Source organism: Falco peregrinus, chromosome 3, assembly GCF_023634155.1.
Source record: "Falco peregrinus isolate bFalPer1 chromosome 3, bFalPer1.pri, whole genome shotgun sequence".
Taxonomy (NCBI): Eukaryota; Metazoa; Chordata; class Aves; order Falconiformes; family Falconidae; genus Falco; species Falco peregrinus.
This window is the reverse complement of record NC_073723.1, coordinates 71,949,234-71,970,080: the sequence shown is the minus strand read 5'-3', so window position 1 is coordinate 71,970,080 and position 20,847 is coordinate 71,949,234. Positions and strand designations below refer to the sequence as shown.

Here is a 20,847-nt window from a genome sequence, read left to right as displayed (position 1 = left end):
GTGCAGACAACACTGTGTTTATATGATATTAAAACCAACTCAAACACTTTGTTACATTATAAATACTTCAGCAAAATATATTTAAGTCTCATTTAGGGTATATGCTACTTACAGCAAAGTTGCTCTGTGCTGCATAATGTAGGGGTGTTGCACCTTGACTATCAGATGGGATAGTTCCAAATTTATTTCTTTCTAATAAGAGATGGACAATCTGTGCATGACCTGAGAAAAACAATATAATAAAACTAGTTTATGTACCATGTCCTAAAATTGAATACTTCATTATTAAAAAAACCCCAACAACAAAAAAAAACCCTGAAGAAAATAAACAGATTTCAATAAAATGATAGTCTATTTGTGTTGTAGCCATTATAATCTAAACATAACACAGAAACATAAGACTTGATTATTTGAACTATTAAGACTGGCATGCACCTTCTTCCTAATAGTCTTCCAGTTCCACACTCTCTATCATCATTTTTGAGGGGCATCTGTAAACTGGAATGACCTATGAATAGGAACACGTGGAAAGATTTTCTGTTTCTTTTTAAATAAATCACCAGAGCATTTTCCTAAACAAAGAAACCAGCAGCAGCTGGCGAGACAACGGTGATTTTAACATTGCAATGAATGAGTTGAATATTTCCAGAAAAAGCTCCTGATGAGATACTGCATTTGCGAGTGAGTTCAGTCAGAAGCAGGAATGTGAGCACAGACTGATGTTGATGAACATTTGTTCATCTACACTAAAAGGTAGGCTAAACCAACATTGACAATTTCATCCAACATCACACTGTTTTAGAGAAATTAAGTGTAAACTTTTGCTTAGATTTTACTCAATCAAAATTTCAGCTGAAGATGTATAGAATCTGGAGGCTAGTCTACTACCAGCTGCCATATCTGCAATAAACAGCAGACTGACACACACAACTCCTTCCATCAAAACAGATCAGAATGTTTTTATATTAAAATCACAACGTTTTTGGGGGGATAGGTAAACTTTACATCCACTTCACAGACAGGAAAACAAAGACAATATAGTAGTAAATTGCCACTAAAGTCAACTGATCATTTCATATGCTTTCTTTTGCAGGCATATGCAGCTCAGAATATCTTAATGATTTGGTATTTTAAAAGATAATATAAGGCATAAATTACATTCAAATGCTCTGACTTTACAGAGTACTTTTTACTCTCCCAGTATCTTGCATGTGGGGAAAACAATCAATTTTGTAGCTTGTTACTTTTGCATAGTTGACTTAAATTACTTCAGAATAAATGGAAAAAAATGAGGAAACCTTTCCACTAGCAGTAGACTTCGTTTTAATGAAAACACCAACAATTACAGAATGAAGCTGTGTAATAGTTGTGGCCTGTAGCTTTTAAAAACCTAAGAAATGGAGGACTAGGCAAGACTTCTTTTGTGGAATGACACTTTCAGACTTTCTCTGTATAGAAGTATCAGAAAAAAAAGAGGAAATGGTCAACGTGGGTCAAATAGGATAAACAGCTATGTGGGGGCTCTTTTTCTCTAAAGACTTTAGGGTGTACAGGAAGGTTCCTCTTTCCTTTCAGCCATTCAGATGAGCCAGGACCCAGAACATTACAACATTCTGTCCCTTTCTACCAAAAAAACACCAAAAAGAGGAGCTGTAACGTTGCTGTGCTCCTCCCATCTCAAGACTCTAAGAAGTGAACTGAAGTGCACTGGAAGAAGTTGGTTCTGAGTGCAATCCCAGCAGGAAAACCATAGGAGTACTGAGCCTGGAAAAAAAGCTGCCTGAACTTTCAGGATACACAACTAGAAAAAGGGTAACTGAACTCTGTAATTGGGACAGGAAGTTTAGCTAAATTATCTGTGAGAAAGAAGACTTGAGGGAGTTGAAAAAAAATTTATATTGGTTGCAACAGGCAATAAATTGGTGCAAAGATGGATCTCACTTGGATATTACTGTAAACATTAAAACTCAGTTCTTGAGGTCAAGAACTGCGATTTCTATAATACTTTTATTTAGAAGAGATGTAACTTGGCTGAAGCAAAAGTAACAGGGGCAATAATGCTCTAAGATGCAGTCACATGCAACCCATCACCTTTAACAAGGTATTTGAGGCTGTATCCATGCTCTACTTAAAACCTCCTACTGTTAGCCAATTTATTAACATTTTAGTCTTTGAAATCTATTATACAGCATCTAACTTAAAAACTGAACCCTAAAAATTAATCATAATTTACCAATCAGAAGTTCCCCATGGGCATATGCCACCTAGAGACCTCATCAAGTTCACAAAGGATGCTGGAGGTCTTGGCACATCTCCCGCCTTTAGTCCACATTGATTAGACAATCCATTTTTCCAACAGACAAAACTCTCCTAAATACAATCAATTTAAAAACACAATAAAATTTGTTTCTTGGACAGAACAAAGTGATAACAACTATTTATTTGGGAGATCAATCTTATAACACTTAAAATGTTTCACAGTTTCTCTGTAAAAATTCAATATCCCTACTTGAATGCAAATGCGAATCTGATAACATTCTTTCCTTCTTTCTGTTTTTTAAAGTAAACATAATCAGACTACATGTATATTGTCACTGAAATTGCAGTAACTTGCTCCAGTGAGCAATCCGATTCTTCTATTTGCATTCTTTGTCAGCAGCGTCCCAAAGGATCATGGGGATGAAGCCGTTAAAAGGGGAGAGAAAGTGTTTGAAGATTCTTTCTTTTTATCCGGTATGTACATGGTGGCTATTTTTCTCCCCTGTACATAGGAAACGGAAAATAGGAGGTCAATTTTCTAAATCATATTATTTTTGTGCTTGTCAGTTAATGAGTTGTTTTCCTGTATTTGGACTATATTTAATCTGGTTTTTACCTGTTTTGTAAAGATCCAGTTTTGTAACCTGTAAAATCAAACTATGCAAAATTAATATATGCAGAGTTATAATTTACCAAGCACCTGAGTCTCAGAGCAGCAATCTGAGCAGAAAGAAACCCCTTTATCTGAATAAAACTTATTGTCAGATCTGATTAGATTGTCAAAATGTATCTGATGAAGAGCTTGTACTAGGAGTAGGAAAAGTGTCAGCTCTGCCATTTTCTTGTTCACTTGTGCTGGCATTATCAGATTATCTGCTGTTTCTTTGTGGGAATCTTTTTAAGTTACTTGTTTATTTTCTGAGGAGTAGTTTAGTAAAAACTAGATAGTATAACACATAAATCCACTTAACTGGGCACATGTAAACTGCAGTACACACAAATGAGCAATGATGCCACTGTCAACCCCTCCATGTTGTGGAGCACTCACTTCCCTCAGGACACCTTGCAAACTCTACATGACCATCTTACATATGGACCAAGAGAGGGTGATATCATCAATCTATATATTATGTATGAGTAAAGTTTTCTTATTTTTTTCAGATTAAAAATAACATAAACAGAAGTTCTGATGTTTCCTTCATGCACCCCAATGGATTGTCTGGCATACATGCTGGTATATCGCCTGCTGAAGCAGTGCATTTTACAATGCTTTGGAGACTGAAGCTAAAAACCCCCAGTTTACACACAAACTTTAATCCTGATTTAGCAGAAACTACTATTGTTTCTATTGTATTGATCTAAGAGATCAGTCAGCATAACGCTCGGCTGGAATTAAATAAAAATCAGAGACAAAGGTTAAACACCACAGTCAATTAAATATTAAAGGACTTCAGCATTGTTCATTTTACCAAGTAAGGCTGCCCAGTGAAGGGGAGTTCGAAACAAGTTGTCATAAGATGTCACATTGCAGCCTTCATAGGAGGTTAGGACATCAACAACAGCTACATTCCCATCGGCAACAGCAAAATGAAGGGGAGTTCGTCCTTCATAGTCTTGCCAGTTAAGCAGAGATTCTGTAGGTGCAGCTTCCTTAAAAAAAATATATATATACAAGATTAAAAATATATTTAAGTTGAAGAGGAAAACTATATACTCTTTACAGATTTTTTTTTTTTAGTCTTATAATAAATAGATAAACCGTCCTTGTTCAGTAGAATACAGCCCTACAATCAAATACTTTTGTTACAGTATAGGCTATCTTCAAGTATTTCTTACGGAATTTTTTTTTATACTTACTTGTATAAGATCTGATTTTCATACACAACTTACAGTTTTACCAGTCTGTTGTGCCAGTGGCTCCTTACACAGATCTTTGAAAGAATAACTCAGACACTTGTAAAAATAACTAGATCTTCTTACTTGATTTCCTAAGCTGAACACAACATATATATCTTTGTATTTTTCTTCTAGGACATTCCTCTTTTTTCACAAGTTAATCGTATGCCTTTCATTATACTTTTACAGCATTTTCAAACCACATGACTTAGAGTATTTCTAAAGGAGATGTCAAGGTCTCTAGCTGACAGGATAGAAGTAAATTAGAGAGAACTTCTAATGAATGCATCTACTTGTAATGGGCTTAATTTTGAGTAAAAAAACCTTCTAAAGTATTGTGATTAGTCATTTGATCAAATAATGTAGGAATTAATAGATATAACTTGACTTTTCATCACATTTTCTTTAAAAACATGCTAAATTACTTTCACATAAGGCCCCTAGCTATCTAATTTCATATTATGATAATTTCCTCTCATCAACTTTTTTCTAGACAGATTTCTCTTCATTACTTTCTTTCTCAGACAAAAGAACAGAACAGGTACAAGTGAACATCATCACAGTGTTCCAGAGATCTCCAAATATCTGCAAATATCATAAAGGCCAATGAAATACAAACTTTAAACTTCACTTTCCTGAAAAAATAGGTATCTCTAAAGAAAAACGGTAAATAATAAAACAATAGAAATTCAGGATGCAGGACACCAAACGTACAGCAGAAGCAGAATGTCAAAACAAGAGCTTAAATAAACTGTAGATAGTAAGTCTGCTGCTCTATCACCAACAATTCAGAACAATTCACTGAAGTCATGGGAACCCTGTGCAAAAGAAAAAAGAGAATGTAGTCCTGAGATTTTAAACTTCCAACACTAGAGTGGATTTTAACCATGATAATTAAGAAAAACAATCCTTCTGAAAATAGAGCCACACTGTATCTTACAATATACTTATGAAGGAGGAGGGAGAGACTGTGATCCCTGCAGCTTGTTAGCAGTTAAAGCAAGTTCCTAATCCCTTCCTCACTAAACTAACTGCAATTTTTCCTACCAACTTCACTAGGCACACAAATAGGCCATAAAATCACTTGTATTTGCATTATTTGAAATGCAGTAAATATTACCTAGAAAATTAACATCTAACATTGGGAATAATAAATCAAGAAGCAGAAGGTCAGGAAATTCCAGAGATGTGGTTTGTCTACAAAATGAATTGACAAAGTTTGTACATTCTGTATGTTCTATTTAATAGAAAAAAAAAAAAACCCAACAACTCAAACCTCACTTTTAGAGCTACATTTAACCATATTTCGGAAGTGCAATCTGGTCAAATTAATACTGAAGTAGTAAACTGAACTCTGCAATGCCCTGATTCTTGAATTCTTACTGTCTTACTTTCTAACAGTGTCGACTTAAACCTCCTAATATTTGATTAACTTAAGTTTTCTGAAGTTAAACATTTACATACTTCACATTCTGTATGTAAATGCTACGTTGCCTGTCTCACATATAAAAGACCACATCAATTTCAGATATCGGTAGATAGCCATGTTTTGCTAGAGAAAAAAATTAACATACTTGAAACATACTGTAGTTCATTACTGTATCTAGCCACTTGTGCAACAACAAATAATTATTAAAAACAAAAAATTGGTAGATATGAATCTCAACTAAAAATACAATCAAAGTTAACGTTGTTACGTGCACAAACCACAATAATCAAAGCATGAGTAACATTTCTTTTAATAAGCATTCAAAAGTATTTATCTGAGCCACTACATTGAGAAGTGAAGTTTTACGTTCTTCCCCAGCTTTAATAATTCTCAAGAGAAAGCTAACTGATAATATGCTTACTTTCTGTTTACTCAAAGAGCTCAGCAGGGGGAGTATAGAGTCCACTGCTACAATTCAGAAGTGATCTTTATGAGAATCACTTTTAAGAAATGACTAAAAATGAATGATGACATGCACAGAAGTTATTACTGAAATTCTAACTCCACCAAAGGAAAACCTGTTTGAACAAAATGGACAAACAGGAAACCAAATGCTTCTTCACTCTACCTGTAACGTACTGATGTAACCTGGATAGCTAAGTTTCAAGCCTTCTAAAAGCACAACAACATATTAAATACATGAATCCTAGAACTCCTGGCTCAAAGTCCCTGATGTTGCCCAGAACATATCCTCATTATCAAAAGTGTTGCTTTTGCAAAGTGGTAAAGCATCTTTTAATGACAAAGCCACTACTTATATTCTAGTCTAAAAGTACTTGTGTTTTGAAATTTTTGGCCACTTAAACTAAAATTTTGTATTTTGTATACATTCAGGAATATAATTTCTTTGGATTTAAAGTGGTTTTGTTGTAAAACTATATTTAAACTATAATTAAACTGTCATACTATACTATACTAATATGTTAAGCACAATACACAGAAGACACACATTTTTCTGCAGTCATTAGAATAATGGAACTGTAGGCAATAATGGAAAGTGTTGTATAAGTAAATATCATGTCTCTTACCATGAAGAATAAATAAAGAGAAGAGATACAAAATAGACAGAGTACTAAGCAGTTGCTTCCATCATATTAATGGAACCTTATTCTGTTCTTTTCTCCTTAAATCTTCCCAAAGTTTTTCATGTAACCAAGCACTGCTGAATCTGGAAAGGTGGAAAAGGAAGTTGACTATGAGAGGACCTCCTGATCAGAGTTTCTCTCTACTTCACATGTTTACTTTCTAAATATGTCATAGGTTCCATTTTCACTGTATTTCACAGATTTCAATATAAGATATAACCAATGTGTGCATAACTGTCACCCCTGCAAACCCAACCTACTTCTTTAGCATTCAGTTGGGCTCTTTTCAGTATTGTTTATTTTGACATTCTCCCCTCAGCTAAGTACTAAAAAACAGCACACAGAAAGATGACCCTTAATTTTAGGAATTTATAAACAGGAGACAATGAATGGACACAACCAGATGGCATGGAAAAACAATACAGTATTTTTCAGTATCATAGACCGTGGTCTCAATAAAACCCAGCAGCTTAACTCTTCTCAAGATTTTGTAAAGCAGCACTGAAGAATTCTGAGTAGGACACTAGAGAAATATAATTTTCTGGGGAATTCTGCCAGAGTGTCAAAGATAACATGAGAAAAACAACAGCAGTGTTGTTTTTCATAACTTAGTCAGCAGGCAACAAAGGCTGCCAATGTAGACTGAGCAGCAGTAAATATCAATATCTGACTGCTACCTGAGCACCAGCACATAGCTTACAGCTTATAGCACTCTATCATGAAAGCAAGGACAAATGGCTTGTGTTGGATGCAGTCATGAAAATGGAAAGGCAACAGTGACAGAGTTGTCGGCCTGCTGCACTATCACTACAAGACAATATTCTTGTGAACTTAGAAATGCACTTATGTAAGTTAAGACACAAGATGATAGAAATTTTAATTGTATGGGTACATATATTAGAAGTACCATGCAGAAACAATGTGAAAAACTGTAATGCTAATCTGGATGTGAAGACCTAGAGAAGAATGAGAATCAGAGGTGATGCCTGAGCAATAGATCTGGAATGGAGTTATACGGCAAAATGCAACTATAGAAATGAGGGGAAGATTAGAAACTCTGCTAGGCAGATATCTATGAAGAAACACTTCAGTTTGGAGGGAAAACAAGATCTTACTAAAGGATTAAACTCAGAGGCACCACCACCAAAAGAAAAGGTATTTATACTCAACAACATGTTTAATCTACCTAGCAACAATGTTTCTGTATCATCAACGTTTACAGCATATTTTGTAAGCTAAATTGCTTTTATTATCTTCCTCCATCAACAAGCATATACAGGTGTAACTATTTGGAATATAAACAATTTAACTGATGCACGAAAAAGGCTAGATGGAATCAGGAATACTCTTTTAACTGTCAGTGCTAAAAAGAAAAGAATCAAAAAAACTAGACATGATCATCATTCTGTATTACCTAAAGAGAATCTTTGAGAACACCTTCAGTAAGGAGACAGGTATTTTTTACCTTTTATAGTGCACCTGGCTAGGATGGAATTAATTTTCCTCGCAGCAGCAGGTATGGTGCTGGGCTTTGTATTTGTGATTAGAACTGTTGATAACACGCCCATGTTCTGGCTGTTACTGAATAGTGGTTCAACAGCATCAAGTATTTATCTTTTTCATGCCCTGCCCTGCTCCCCTCAGTGAGTGGGCTGGGGTGGGCAAGAGATTGGGATGGGACACAGCTGAGACAGCTGACCCAAATTGACCCAAGCAATATTCATTGATATAACATCATGGTCAGCTAAAAAAAGCTCAAGGAAAGGAGGGGGGCAGGGGGGATATCATGGCTACACTGTTTGTCTTCCAAAGCAACAATTATGAACGCTGAAGCTCCTTTGCCACTTTCCTGGGAGTGGTTAACATCTGCCTTCTGATGGAAAGTAGAGAATAAGCTCCCTTTTTTGCATACAACTTTCGCTTTCTATACTAAACTGTCATTATCTTCATCCATGAGAGTTCTTGCCTTCCTTCTCTTTTCTCCCAGTCTTGTAAGAGAGGGGTGAGTGAGTGGCTGTGCAGGTGTTAGGCTGTTGGCTGGGACCGACCCACAACGTTCACCTTGACTATCTAATGTTTGAAAAAGTCTGTATCTGAATACAGTAATCCTTACCTACTTTTCAGAAAATTTATTTCTTAATGTGGCAGAAAATTAGATGGTATATAGAAACTAAAACTTTGAGACAAAATTCTGTTTGTGACAAATTATTTCAAAACTTAGATCAAATTACAAATAACTTGAATAAACAGAAGTAATACAGAAATAAAATCGCATTAATTTAACACTGGAAACTTCTCAAAAACTATTTTCATTGTAAAAAAAAAGTATCAGTAACAGTAAAATTATCAATGTGATCTGGAGAAAAGCAAAGCAAATTTTAATATGCCACACTAGTTCTCAACTTGCAAGCTAATCAGGGAAACAGACGTATAAGTCATTGTAGTTAGCTTACAATCAATATGTGTCTAGTTCTGAAAGACCTTTGAAAGACAAAGATAATAGAGAGATTGCTGTAATGGGAGAAATATTCAATTGAGACTTCTGTATCTTTCCATGTTAGTGAATTTCAGAGATTTCCACAGAATAAAAATCAAGATGAAAATCAAGCTGAGCACATGATTTCATTCTACTCATTATAACTGTCAGTGTAGAAAATGGAACTGAAATACTGCAGAAAGAGAAAATATGCCATCAAGGAAAAAGTATTAAATCCATACACAAAAACATTTTGAAAGCCTCTCAATAAATTGATCATATGCTGACTGATAATTGATCAAATAGTTCCCAGAATTCTGACTTGAAAGACAAAATTAAATTAGACTTGTCAGTACAGTTATAACTAGAAATAAACTTTCAAATAATGAAGACACGCAACAAAAATCTGTGTGTGAGATGCAACCGAGATGAGTCACGTGACTGGCCATTTTAACTAGGAGAACTTGCAACCCCTTCCTCCCTCCCATACCCCCTAATGAATAGTTACACACTTCAAACTAATTAAGAGAAATTTTACAGTCCATGAGTTGGAACAAAGATATCGACCTATAGAACTTTGAAGAAATCCCTCTTAAGAGAGGAAAAATATTTAAGATGATTTCTTACAAAATTATGGATATTAGGAAAAGCAAATTATTTCATTCTCAAAGAGTCTGTGGACTAAAATGATAAATTTCAAGATAATAAAAAAATTCTATTGAAGTAACAAATACAGAAAGTGTTATATATATAATAGACATTCTTACCAGAATACATTTCACTGTGTGAATTGCACTAGGGTCCTTGTTGTTAGCTGCCCAGTGAAGTGGAATTTTTCCTTCAATATCAGGGATTCCAATATTTGAATCATGTTTTATGAGAAGTTTCACATGCTCTGGGTTATTGTAGTAGGCACTCCAATGCAATGCAGTTTGCTGGAAGACAATATTCTCAAGTTTTACAAATGCACTCACATATGATTAAAAGATGAACATTAAAGTTGGTTAGAACCTGAAATATGATTGAATTATATTTTCACAGAATGAAAGAAATCACCTAGTCCAACTCTGCTCAAAGCAGGGTCAACTAGAACAGGTTGATCAGGACACTGTCCAGTCAGATTAGTAGTTATCTCCAAAGAGACCCCACAACCTCTCTGGACAACCTGTTCCAGTGTTTGACCTTCCTCACAGTTAAAAAAAATATAATTTTCTCAGGTTTAAACAGAAGTTATTATATTTCAGCTTGTGCCCATTGCCTCTCATCTGTTCACTGGAGACCATTCAGAAAAGTCTGGGTCCTACAGCCTCCCATCAGGCATTTATATACATTGGTAAAATTACCCCTGATCTCTCTTCTTCAGGCTAAACATTTGCAGGTCTCAGCCTCTCCCTGAGGTCAGAGACTCCAATCTGTTAATCATCTTTGTGGCTCTCCACTGGACTTGCTCCAGTATGTCTATGCCCTTACTGTACTTGATACCCAGAAGCAGACCCTGCATTCCATTTGTGGTGCTACCAGTGCTGAGCAGAGGGGAGGGACCACAGGCAAAACCAGCTTTAAACAACCGGCAAATGAGCAAACTTTTGTTACACCTCAGTAAAAAGGACTGACAGAAAATGGAGCACATGTACCTAGGGTGGGTGACAACTCCAAATCAGTGGAAAACAGGCTTTAAACAAAACTGAACAAGAGGCTCATCTACCTGAGTAAGGGTAGATACTCACACATCTTTGCTGCTGAGGTCTGAATTAAGTCTAAGCTACACCATCTTACATGAGACCCACACTGGGAAGCCCTTATGTTTGGAATATAAGTATTTCTGGTAGAAGATTAATTGCTTTGTATGAGGATTTCTTGGACTATGTCAGGAGAATACTGTCCATGCTACTTAGCCAGCCAACAGGGCAATGCCATCAGGTACAGCAATTTCAGATCTGGAGAAAGTATCTGAGCTTGGTGTTAAGCAGTCATGTCCAAGTTAGAATGATCTCAGCACCAGAGGCTGCACTACAGAACAACTGCAGTAATTATTTGGTCCCTCTTAAATTTTGAGATCTCTTGGAATAACACAAATCAATGCAGAAGCATATAAGAAGATTACTCTCCAGTAGAGGAAGATGGCACAGAATACTGACACTGGACTTGCATCCATCTTGAGCAATGGTTTTGACTTTCTACATGGTCCTTGTTCACTCAGAATTATGAGGTTGAGTATTACTGAATCAAACACCCACCAACCCATGGCAGTCCAAGAAAACATCAAAAGGCAATCCATGCTCCTACTGCCAATTACAGACTGCCAGTGGCTTTCTAAGGGCGTTATTGAGCTCATAATTACACAAGCAAACCAGTGTGTGTGTGTTTTTTAAACAGCAAAACTAAAATACTTGTTAATACACCAATATTATCAGACACATCTTTCCCAACTGCCAAGTAACAGAGGGTTGTAACATACTGAACAAATTCTATTTCCCATCTTGCTTCCCCCCTCGCCCCTGCAAAATATTACATGGCACTTTGATTTGAAAATTGAGAGAAATATCTGCTGTGGGACATTAGTGTATAAGCCTATGATACCCTGGATTAACACCCTTGAAGTTCACTATAAGAGTTCACTATCGTATCCTTAACGTCTCTGTAAAGAAAGAAGGCAAAAAGGATCTGTTTTTTGTGTTTGTTGCTTTAAGCTATTAGTTTAGTACCATGGTAACATAATTTGTCTATTTGGTAGTTTGCTGAAAAAGAGCTCATTCTAAGACATGACTTGGAGGAGCTGCAAGAAAAGGTCTGGTAACTGACACTGCATACAACAACATATAGCCCAGCACCAGAAAGCTTGTTCAAACCATTGTAGCCTGTTGGGATTTGAATTGAAATAAAAACTTCTAGCAGTAGAAATTTGTAAAAAGTTAACAAGTGTTATTTCTGAAGTGGAGCTGACCAGTATCCCTAGAAACTGACAGTTTCAATGAAAGCAAAAACTTTTGATTAGGCCATTGTAGCCTGATTTACTGTCTTCTGTCACCTACAACCTGCTTTTCAGTCAGTTGCCTACATAGAAGTAGATGTAAAAGACAGTTGTTCTATGTTCAGGAATTATATCTGACAGTCCCAGTACGGACAGTTGCAGTAAGATAAACGAATAAGCTATGTGTCCAACAGGGTCAAACATGTTGGACTCTGTCCCTGAGACACCCTTTCATCAACCTGAATTCCATCTTTGCTACTGTGACTGCTCATGACATGCACTGCAATAAAAGTGCTTTACATTTTGTGGGAAATCTGGCAATGCTTTAATACTGCCTTGGAAATCTGCTAAACAACAGGCAAGGTTCCTAAAAGTTATTGGCTGGTTTCCATATACCTTTGTTAATTAATTAACATGGTCAGGGAGTCAGCATGACCGCTCCGGAACGACTGCTGTAGTTATAGCCAAGGTTTCCATGACACATGTTAGAATATCCTGGAAGGCAAACAGCTGATTGCTAGGGCATGGGCTGGTTCAGCTCCATTGTACAGAAGGGACAGAGGTTCATTTGTTGCAAACTGGGCTTGCAGCTGTCTTATCCTGCTTCCCAGATGATAAAATCAGATAAGGATTTCAGAATTTGAGCAGTTACATCACTAGAAAGTCCAGTCCCCTTCTTTTACTATGTCCTCTTCTGGTAGAATAAAAACTCACTATATTAGATACATAATGATGATTTCCACTAAGACCAGCCTTGTCAAGCTGGTACACTGGTTATCAGCTGATCCAAATATACTTGATCAGGGCACTCACATTTGAATCAGCGGTAGATTAGTGCCTCCTGCAGAATTTTTTGCAGCAGTTCCAAGATCACTTACAAATCGTAAGAGACTTTCCTGCTCAATGCTTAAAAAGCCTCCATCATCAGTAACTCTTCCAGCTGTATTCAATACCCTGCCTACCCTTGCCAATGGTAGTTACATAATGAATTTTTTTGGTCTTCCTTTTGCTATCTATATTCACGGTGTCTCACACTTTGTTACTATATCCTTGCAGAAAAAAATTGGCTTAGGGAACATTCATTTCTCTGGGTTCTTTGAAAGAAGTCTCTTTCAAATTTCAGGAGACACAAACTCTGCCAGCACATGAATCTAAACCAGATGTTCCCAGATTAACAGGTCCACAATAATTACTAGAAATCTGTCTACTGAAGGCAATGTGATCATGTCCCAAACAGAACACGCATCAAGCATGCCAACAAGAGGCATGATTCTGTTTTGTTCAAAACATATGTGGAAACAAGAAATCCTTTACCTAGAATGCCTGTCAGGACTGTGTGAAAGTCCTATGCTTCCTCATATCCTACTACTAATGCTAATGGAGGCCACCATTTCACATCAGTTTTAAATCAAGCATCGCTAAGCACTCAAGCTTAAGAACCACACTAATCTGAGGCACCTAAAAAAAATATAGTTACTATAGTCTAAATATCTATTCCTTCTTTTAAAACAGGTTACTGTGGTATTATTGTGGACTGGCAGTACCTCTCTGTATGAAGAGTATTCATAAATCAGTTGTTTTAAGAACTGTACCACTTTCCTTTTAAGATCCATCGTCTTTTCTGGCTAGTCATTTTAATTACAGTCTTTTTTAACAAATATCAGTAGATTATTTCCTGAGGCTATAAGAAGTCAGGGTGCTTCTGAATCAGGCTGGTAATTTTACTGATGTGGTAGAGCATGGCTTGACTTTGCAAAGGGATGTGAGACAACTCATAGTGATATATGCACTGTATGACATACTAGGAAAGTTACCTGGAGATTTCCTGGCCTTTCAAGCAACTGTTGTTACTACAGATACAGAAAGTTAGTCTGAAGGACTTATTCTAAGGCGGCAGTAATGTAAAGCTCTGAAGATGTCAAGATTACATTTTCTCCCCAAGGAAGTCTGCAGATTCACAAAACAAATGTCAAAGTCACTAACTGCTGCTCTGCTTCAAATGAAAGTCTTATGCCAGAATGTCAATCAACTTCATCATCACATCCGTCTCACTAAATGATTCACTCATGGAAGTAACAGTGCATGTGCATTGATAGCAGACCTTCTGCTGCCAATTGGTCCATTTAATAATAATAATGATAACAACAACTTGATACTTTTTATTGCCCTGTTTGAAAACCTTCTTGACAAATGTTATCACATTCTACCCCAGGCCAGAAAGCCACATATGACTAGGAGACTCTAAAAATTATCCATTTTTACCTACAGAGATACAGAAAAAAGGAAAGTTGACCAGACAGATTTAGTCTATGGATATTTTTACCCATGGAACATCCTTGCGAGTGGAAGTGAAGGAGTAAAGTTGAGCCAGGCAGATGGAGGTGGTGGTGGTGGCTTCAAGGTGATGTTCTAATTTTTGCATCTGTTTCTCACTATACAAAGCTATTTCAACTGGCAACAAAGGAAAATAATTTTCTTTAAATCAAGTCTGTTTTGCCCATGACAGTAACTGGTGATCAATCTCCCTCTCTTTACATCAACCTGTGAGCTCTTTCCACCTATTTTCTCCATCTGTCCCATTGAGGAGGGGGAGTGACAAAGCAGCAGGGTGAGCATTTGGCTGCTTGCAAAAGCTAACCCACCATATAGTTCTGAAAGGTAGCACCTATAGACAGCTGTGTCAACATCACCACCACTTTAGTGGCCCCAGTGCAGAGCAAAATCACTACACCCAGTGTTAGGAAGGATGTCTGCTAACAGCAAATTTTTAAAGCTGCTACAAGTCTTGTCTTAAAATAAGCCATATTTTTACCTTGTTTCTGTCCTGTGTATCCACTTCTCCAGGTGCCATATGTTTTAGCAACAAAGCTAAACATTTTGGGCTTTTGTGACGTGTAGTTAAATGTAATGGTGTCATATCCTCTAAGTCCTTCTGCATCCAGTTTCCTCTACGAGCCAGTAAAAGTTTCATGAAGCGGTAATTTCCCTGGGTAAAGAAAAATATCAGAAATTTATTCCAGTTTATCAAACCAAACAATGATACTGTTTAGATATATTTACTGTTGTATTACAATGCCTAAGAACCTGCATTAAAACAGCTCTAAGCTTTGGAAACATCTACTGAAGATTTTTTGTTAAAAAACATTAATTCTTGACTTTTAAGTCTGGTTTGCTACTCAGTATCAGATATATATCTTCTGTTAGCAGAGTGTGTAAGACAGGGTTCAGTAATACTGAAAATTGTGCAATATTGTCAAGAGTTTCTTGACAGTTTAACCTCAATAAACATCATGTAAAAACTGAAACAAGACCATTCCGTGCTAGTCTCAGCAAGGCAGAGAGTTAGCAGATGAGGAATAAAACAAAACATGAAGAAAGATTACAATTTTCCAAATGAAAGTAAGAAAAATAACAGGGAATAATTCAGAGAGCTAAAATGTACTCATTTGAACGAGTAACAAACATACAGGAAAGTGATTGTTCGTTACATTTTTAAATTGGGAACCATATATCACTTTTGATCTACTGTATGCAAGACAAATGGATGGGACAGCTAGCTTTGTAATACATTTAAAATACTTAACACTCTGGACTTACTAGGTTTTCAACAGAAATAATGTAGAAATGCTTCTGTGGCTAAAAACTGAGGGTGGATCCTAAAGAAAACAATCCTGGTTTACTTCTCAAATCACTAAAGAAGCCAGTCAAAACTTAAAGATACAATAATGAAGAAGCTGTAGTGATTTAAGGTATAGCCAGCCTGGACTTGCTACTGCTCCTTCCTTGGTGGATATTTTCCATCTAACAGAGATGCTACATAACATTTTGATACTTACACTTCAAAACAAAATCTTACGTTTTTTTTCAAACCACCTTCAGCAGATGAGTTTCAGTCAAGGACCAGTAACAGCTGGAGCAATATTAAAGCAAAACATCTGGATCTACTTGTGTGATCATACTTTAAGCATCCCTATTCTTCCCTGCTTTTTTAATCTTTCCTAAAGTGAAAGGAGTATGTTGTCTCCCAGTTTTGCTCATTATTTCCCAGTGTTTCACAAAATACTATTTTTTGCTAAATTCACATATTGACAGTTTAAGTAAAAGTACCAATTACCCATAAATATAATGAAAATAGCTCAGAAGAGAAGTGAAATTGTACTATTTTCCCCCACTCAGGGAAAAGCTGCAGCATTTGAGGATGCTTTATTGGACAATGTACACAGGGAGGTGACACTCAAATCAACAGAAGTCCCGTTTTCAGATACTTCTGCTTATTGGAACTACCTGCAAATTAACATAGATCAGTCTGCCACAATTCTTTCATAAATCCTGTACGCTAACTTAGTCCCTTTAGGCTGTCTTTGGAAAAACAATGAAAAAAAAGTAAACACGCAGACAAGTGCAAGCAGTGCTAATGAATGGCTGCACTTCTGTGTATCATAAGACTCAGAATTGCGAATCACTTTCTCAGCAAAATTGTAGGGTGGAGATGGGCCAAAGGATTGCAGAGGCCCCCACAGTATCCCGCAACAGGGCATAAAAATATTCTAGTTTCCTTTTTTACAGCAGCCATAAACATTGGAAGGGCAAATTTTGCATTTTGCATATATTACTGTTCTGATCTTTGCCTAATAAAAATGGAAGAATTGACCTTTATGTGGGCAGAATGCATTTCACCTAAAATAAATGAATGTCATTTCCGCCCATCCCCCACCCCGTACACTATTTTATTTTAAGATACAAAACAGGGAAAGCAAATAATGAATGAGCTCAGACAAAATAACTTCTTCCTGTTGCTACAATTTATTGTCATTGGTCCTTGCTCTTCAGCGAAAGCCTACAAGAAAAGTCTGCCAAAAACCTTACCACAAACCTGCCTGAAACTGCAAACTGCTCTTGCCAGAGACAGCATGGCTACTGTACTCTTCAACAGCACTCACAGCAAGTAGTGACCAATTCTCTTTCTTCTGCTGGGCGTCAGGGAAAGCATAACCTTAGGATTTTGTCCATTTAATACACAGACACACATGAAGGCATACACTGAAGTAGAGGCAGAACAGCATAATGCCTGCACAGCTACTAATCTATGCAGAACACACTCAAAATGAATTAACGATAAATTTGGGAATGAGTTAGGGATGAGAAACCCCTTCATTACTGCCATTGTATTTACAGGTAAATACAAGAAGAATTTGCAGAACTCATTAAAAAAGAAAAAAAGCCAAAATTGCAATGTATCATGATGTGGTTGAGAATTAGACCGGGGAAGACAATATTAAGTAACTTGAGAGTATATTAGTCTTGAAAAAAATATAGCTGCTTTTCTCCACCACAGAGGATAACGTATTTGGTTTGTTTCCAGTATTTCCTGCCCAATATGCATGCATACACATGCAAAAAAAAATATTTTCTCCTGTTGATGGATACTTATTGGCAGGTTTACAAGTATATTGTGCTTCTTGAATGAATTCAGCTGAAGAGTCAAAGTTAAAATAATATGTAAAATTAAGGAAACATGCATTTTATTGTTAGAGTTTCTTTCCCTATACTGTATTTTATTTTTGCTGTTAAAAGTTTTTCAACCAGTTACTACTGTATTATTCTGTTGCATGCTTAGCCACCAACAAATCCCTTTCCTTAGGAAATGTATCTGTACTAAATTTGCTCATTCTGAAACACAAAAGATTCTGTTCCCTCCAAATGATTTAACATTTTTTTTAAAACACCACCACAAAAAACATCTGTACTTACAATTACTTACTCATGATGATCCTATTCATGTGCTTACTTCTAACTGCTATTCTTTTCTTTAGTAATACTATGAATTTTGCTGTGTTTCTTTCACGTGTTAGAAAATAATACCACCCCTACTAACTACAAAGGAAAAATTCCCCACCTTCAGCTGATTACTGTTTACGTTTGTAAATATGCAATGAATGTATAAACATGTCTTGATGGCAGATTTAATTTAAGTCCTACCAGGTGGAAGGGGAAAAAGGTATGCTTGAACTGAAATGCAACTGCTAGCCAAATTCCTTCATTTTTCTAAAACTGTTGCATATAACAAGTCTTTAAGCTTGCTAGTTTTTACAGATAGGAAATGCATTTGATTGGCCTAAACATTCCTGGGCAGCATGAAGCACTTTGGGTCAGTCCATGGTCTCTTAACATTGATAGTGTCTCTAAAATGTTTCTGTTATACTGTGGAAACATTATGAGCAAGCAGGATTAAATACCGGCACAGAAAACTCAGATCCTGGTAGCCAAAATTTACTATTCCAATGCTGTTTCTTAAAATTCCTTCATTTTCCATTAAAATTATTTTTAGCCAAAAGATGTAACTCTGTGTGCAAACTACATCACAGTTTCAGAGAACAGCTGACAACTAGCTTCAGCACAATGAATTACTTCTGCTATTTCAAAATTTCAGCCTCATATACTATCTGCAGTGGAGTATAACAAATTTTTTGGTAGATAGCTCAATAAGCAATCATTGCTTTGCCGTTCAAGAAAGTTCTGGACCCCAAGATTAACTACTAAGTTGTCAGAAAAACTTTACTTACCTGAACGTTTCAACAGAGAAAAAAGCAATGGGAGAAACATCTTAGTTGGAATCAATGCATTTGCCAGAATTCAGATTATTTCTAAAACTGAAAAAGTTATTCCCAAAATTGCACATTCACTCAGAAAAAAATTGTCTTGTATTTTCAATACGACTGTATTGCCAGAAACAGGTTCCAGCAGGAAATTGCCAATAAACTCTTTTCTACCTACTTTTCTGGGCCTACAAGATAATGTGTTTATTTCTTCATCCATCTGAAGCAGCTTTTTCAACCTATTTCCTCTGGCTGGCCTGCTAAGGAGGGGGAGTGAGAGCACAGCTGGTGGGTATCTGGCAACCAGCCAAGGTTACTCCGCCCCATATGGTCACCTAAGCAAAAGTCTACAGCAAAAATGAGGTTTGTACTGATAACAGTGTTGTTATGATCCCAGTCATGGGTTGATACTGAAATAACTGATGGCTGTATTACCAATGCACTAAAAACATTAGCCTCACACTTCACATCGTGCCACGCTATACAGCCTGGCAGAGTCCTGCCCTAAGTCACCCAGCGCCTCTGTTTCAAACACTTCCTCAGAAGTTGGGTCATGGTACCTTCACTCAGCAGTGGGAAGGAAAAGAATATTTATTTTTCCTTTCCTTGGATCAGCGGCAGTCCTCTTCTTCCCTAGCAAACTAACAGAGAACAGGAGATCTGGTATGTGACTGAACCTAACGTGGGCATATGGGTATAGGGAGAGGGATTCCAGCACCACTGCGAAGCCACTCTAACATCTAAAGCCTTTCTGGGCCAGTTTTCAGCCTTTTTCCAAACAAATAAGCAGATACAGGTTCCTACTGGTCCATTGTTTAAAATAGTTCAATTGTACTGCAACATTTAGAGCAATCATATTTTCGTATATTATTCATTGGAAAGGTTCAAATAACGTTACCCACCTCTACTAGCTGGCTCTCTGATAACAGGTAGCACAGTAGACCAATCAACCTAATATAGAAAACACTATCATAAAAACACACCTGTGCAAATATTTCAGCACTCAAAATGAACAAGGATCCAGCAGACATTTTTGTTCTTCACATGATATCTAGCAGTATAAGAAAGATTCAGAATTGTTAATGGATCTTTTTAATTTACCTTTTCAATAGATGGAGATAATTTAATACATGTATTAATTTAATAGATTTAATTTAAATATTTAATTTAGTAAATGTAATAATTTAATTCCAAGACACATTGTTAAAGCATAAATCTTAGACTAACACAGAGCTAACAACAAATTGCTGTACATAATCCTGTTTCTTGTGAAAGGTTTTATTCTTCATGTAAGCAAAATCCTTCCAGAAATTTCTTAGCAGACACAAATGTTAACCTCCTTAACAGGTGACAGGGTATTCTCTCCTCAACTGTGAGATACCATGCATGTTCCTTCCGAGACCCAGACAGATTAACCTGCCAGCAAAGAGGTCATGTACAGTGCTCTGCTACATTCGGTAGAAGCCTGGCTATGCCGGCTATGGCAGTTGGGATCACTGCTCAGCTATCAGGAATAAAATAACAATAACAACTGCATTTAATACTTACTAAAAAAAAAAATCTTACTTCCTCTCCTCTTAGGTACCTAAAATCTGATGCTTTTCAGATTTGGAATTGAAAAGAAACTGAGTACAGTTCCTGTAAAATGTGTAACATTTTCTTTCTGTGAACTGGAAGTCAAAGTATAAGAGCAATGGGGACATTTAAAGTAATATCATATAAAATACATAAATGTAAAAACCTGGATTACTGACTGTGGTTATGTAAAATAAAACACCATCTGAAATGGAGAAGTTATTATCATCCTAATATAAAGTATGCACATACTGAAACTAAGTTTCATCACAGATGTCTCCTGCGTAGTCATTAAGTAGATATGGGTCCAAACACTTTCCCAAACTACAGACAAAACCAAAAGATGAAGTACACTTATTAATAGAAAAGGAACCAATCCTCAATCTGTTAATATTATTTCTCATTATATTACTTTTATATGCTATTCTATATGGATAAAGCCTCAGTAAACTGATAACCCTCTCCTGTACCAGATGTGGTTCTCGGATAAATGGGAAGGG

General features: G+C 36.4%; 1 protein-coding gene across 8 annotated transcripts in view; it reads right to left on the bottom strand.

The window, feature by feature from the left end:
- The window catches only part of INVS (inversin), a 98,601-nt gene that overhangs the window by 39,060 nt on the left and 38,694 nt on the right, over positions 1-20,847 (bottom strand). For 6 of the 8 annotated variants that reach the window (XM_055798588.1, XM_055798589.1, XM_005231127.4 and 3 more), the window contains 4 exons: positions 14,989-15,162; positions 9,973-10,140; positions 3,729-3,909; positions 113-222 (listed from right to left, as the gene is read on the bottom strand). In XM_055798588.1, the coding sequence (XP_055654563.1) occupies positions 113-222; positions 3,729-3,909; positions 9,973-10,140; positions 14,989-15,162 (633 nt within the window). Of the gene's footprint in view, positions 1-112; positions 223-3,728; positions 3,910-6,672; positions 6,813-9,972; positions 10,141-14,988; positions 15,163-19,755; positions 19,797-20,847 lie in introns of those variants that run through there. The other 2 variants (XM_027777859.2, XM_027777861.2) reach the window with 2 other exon arrangements.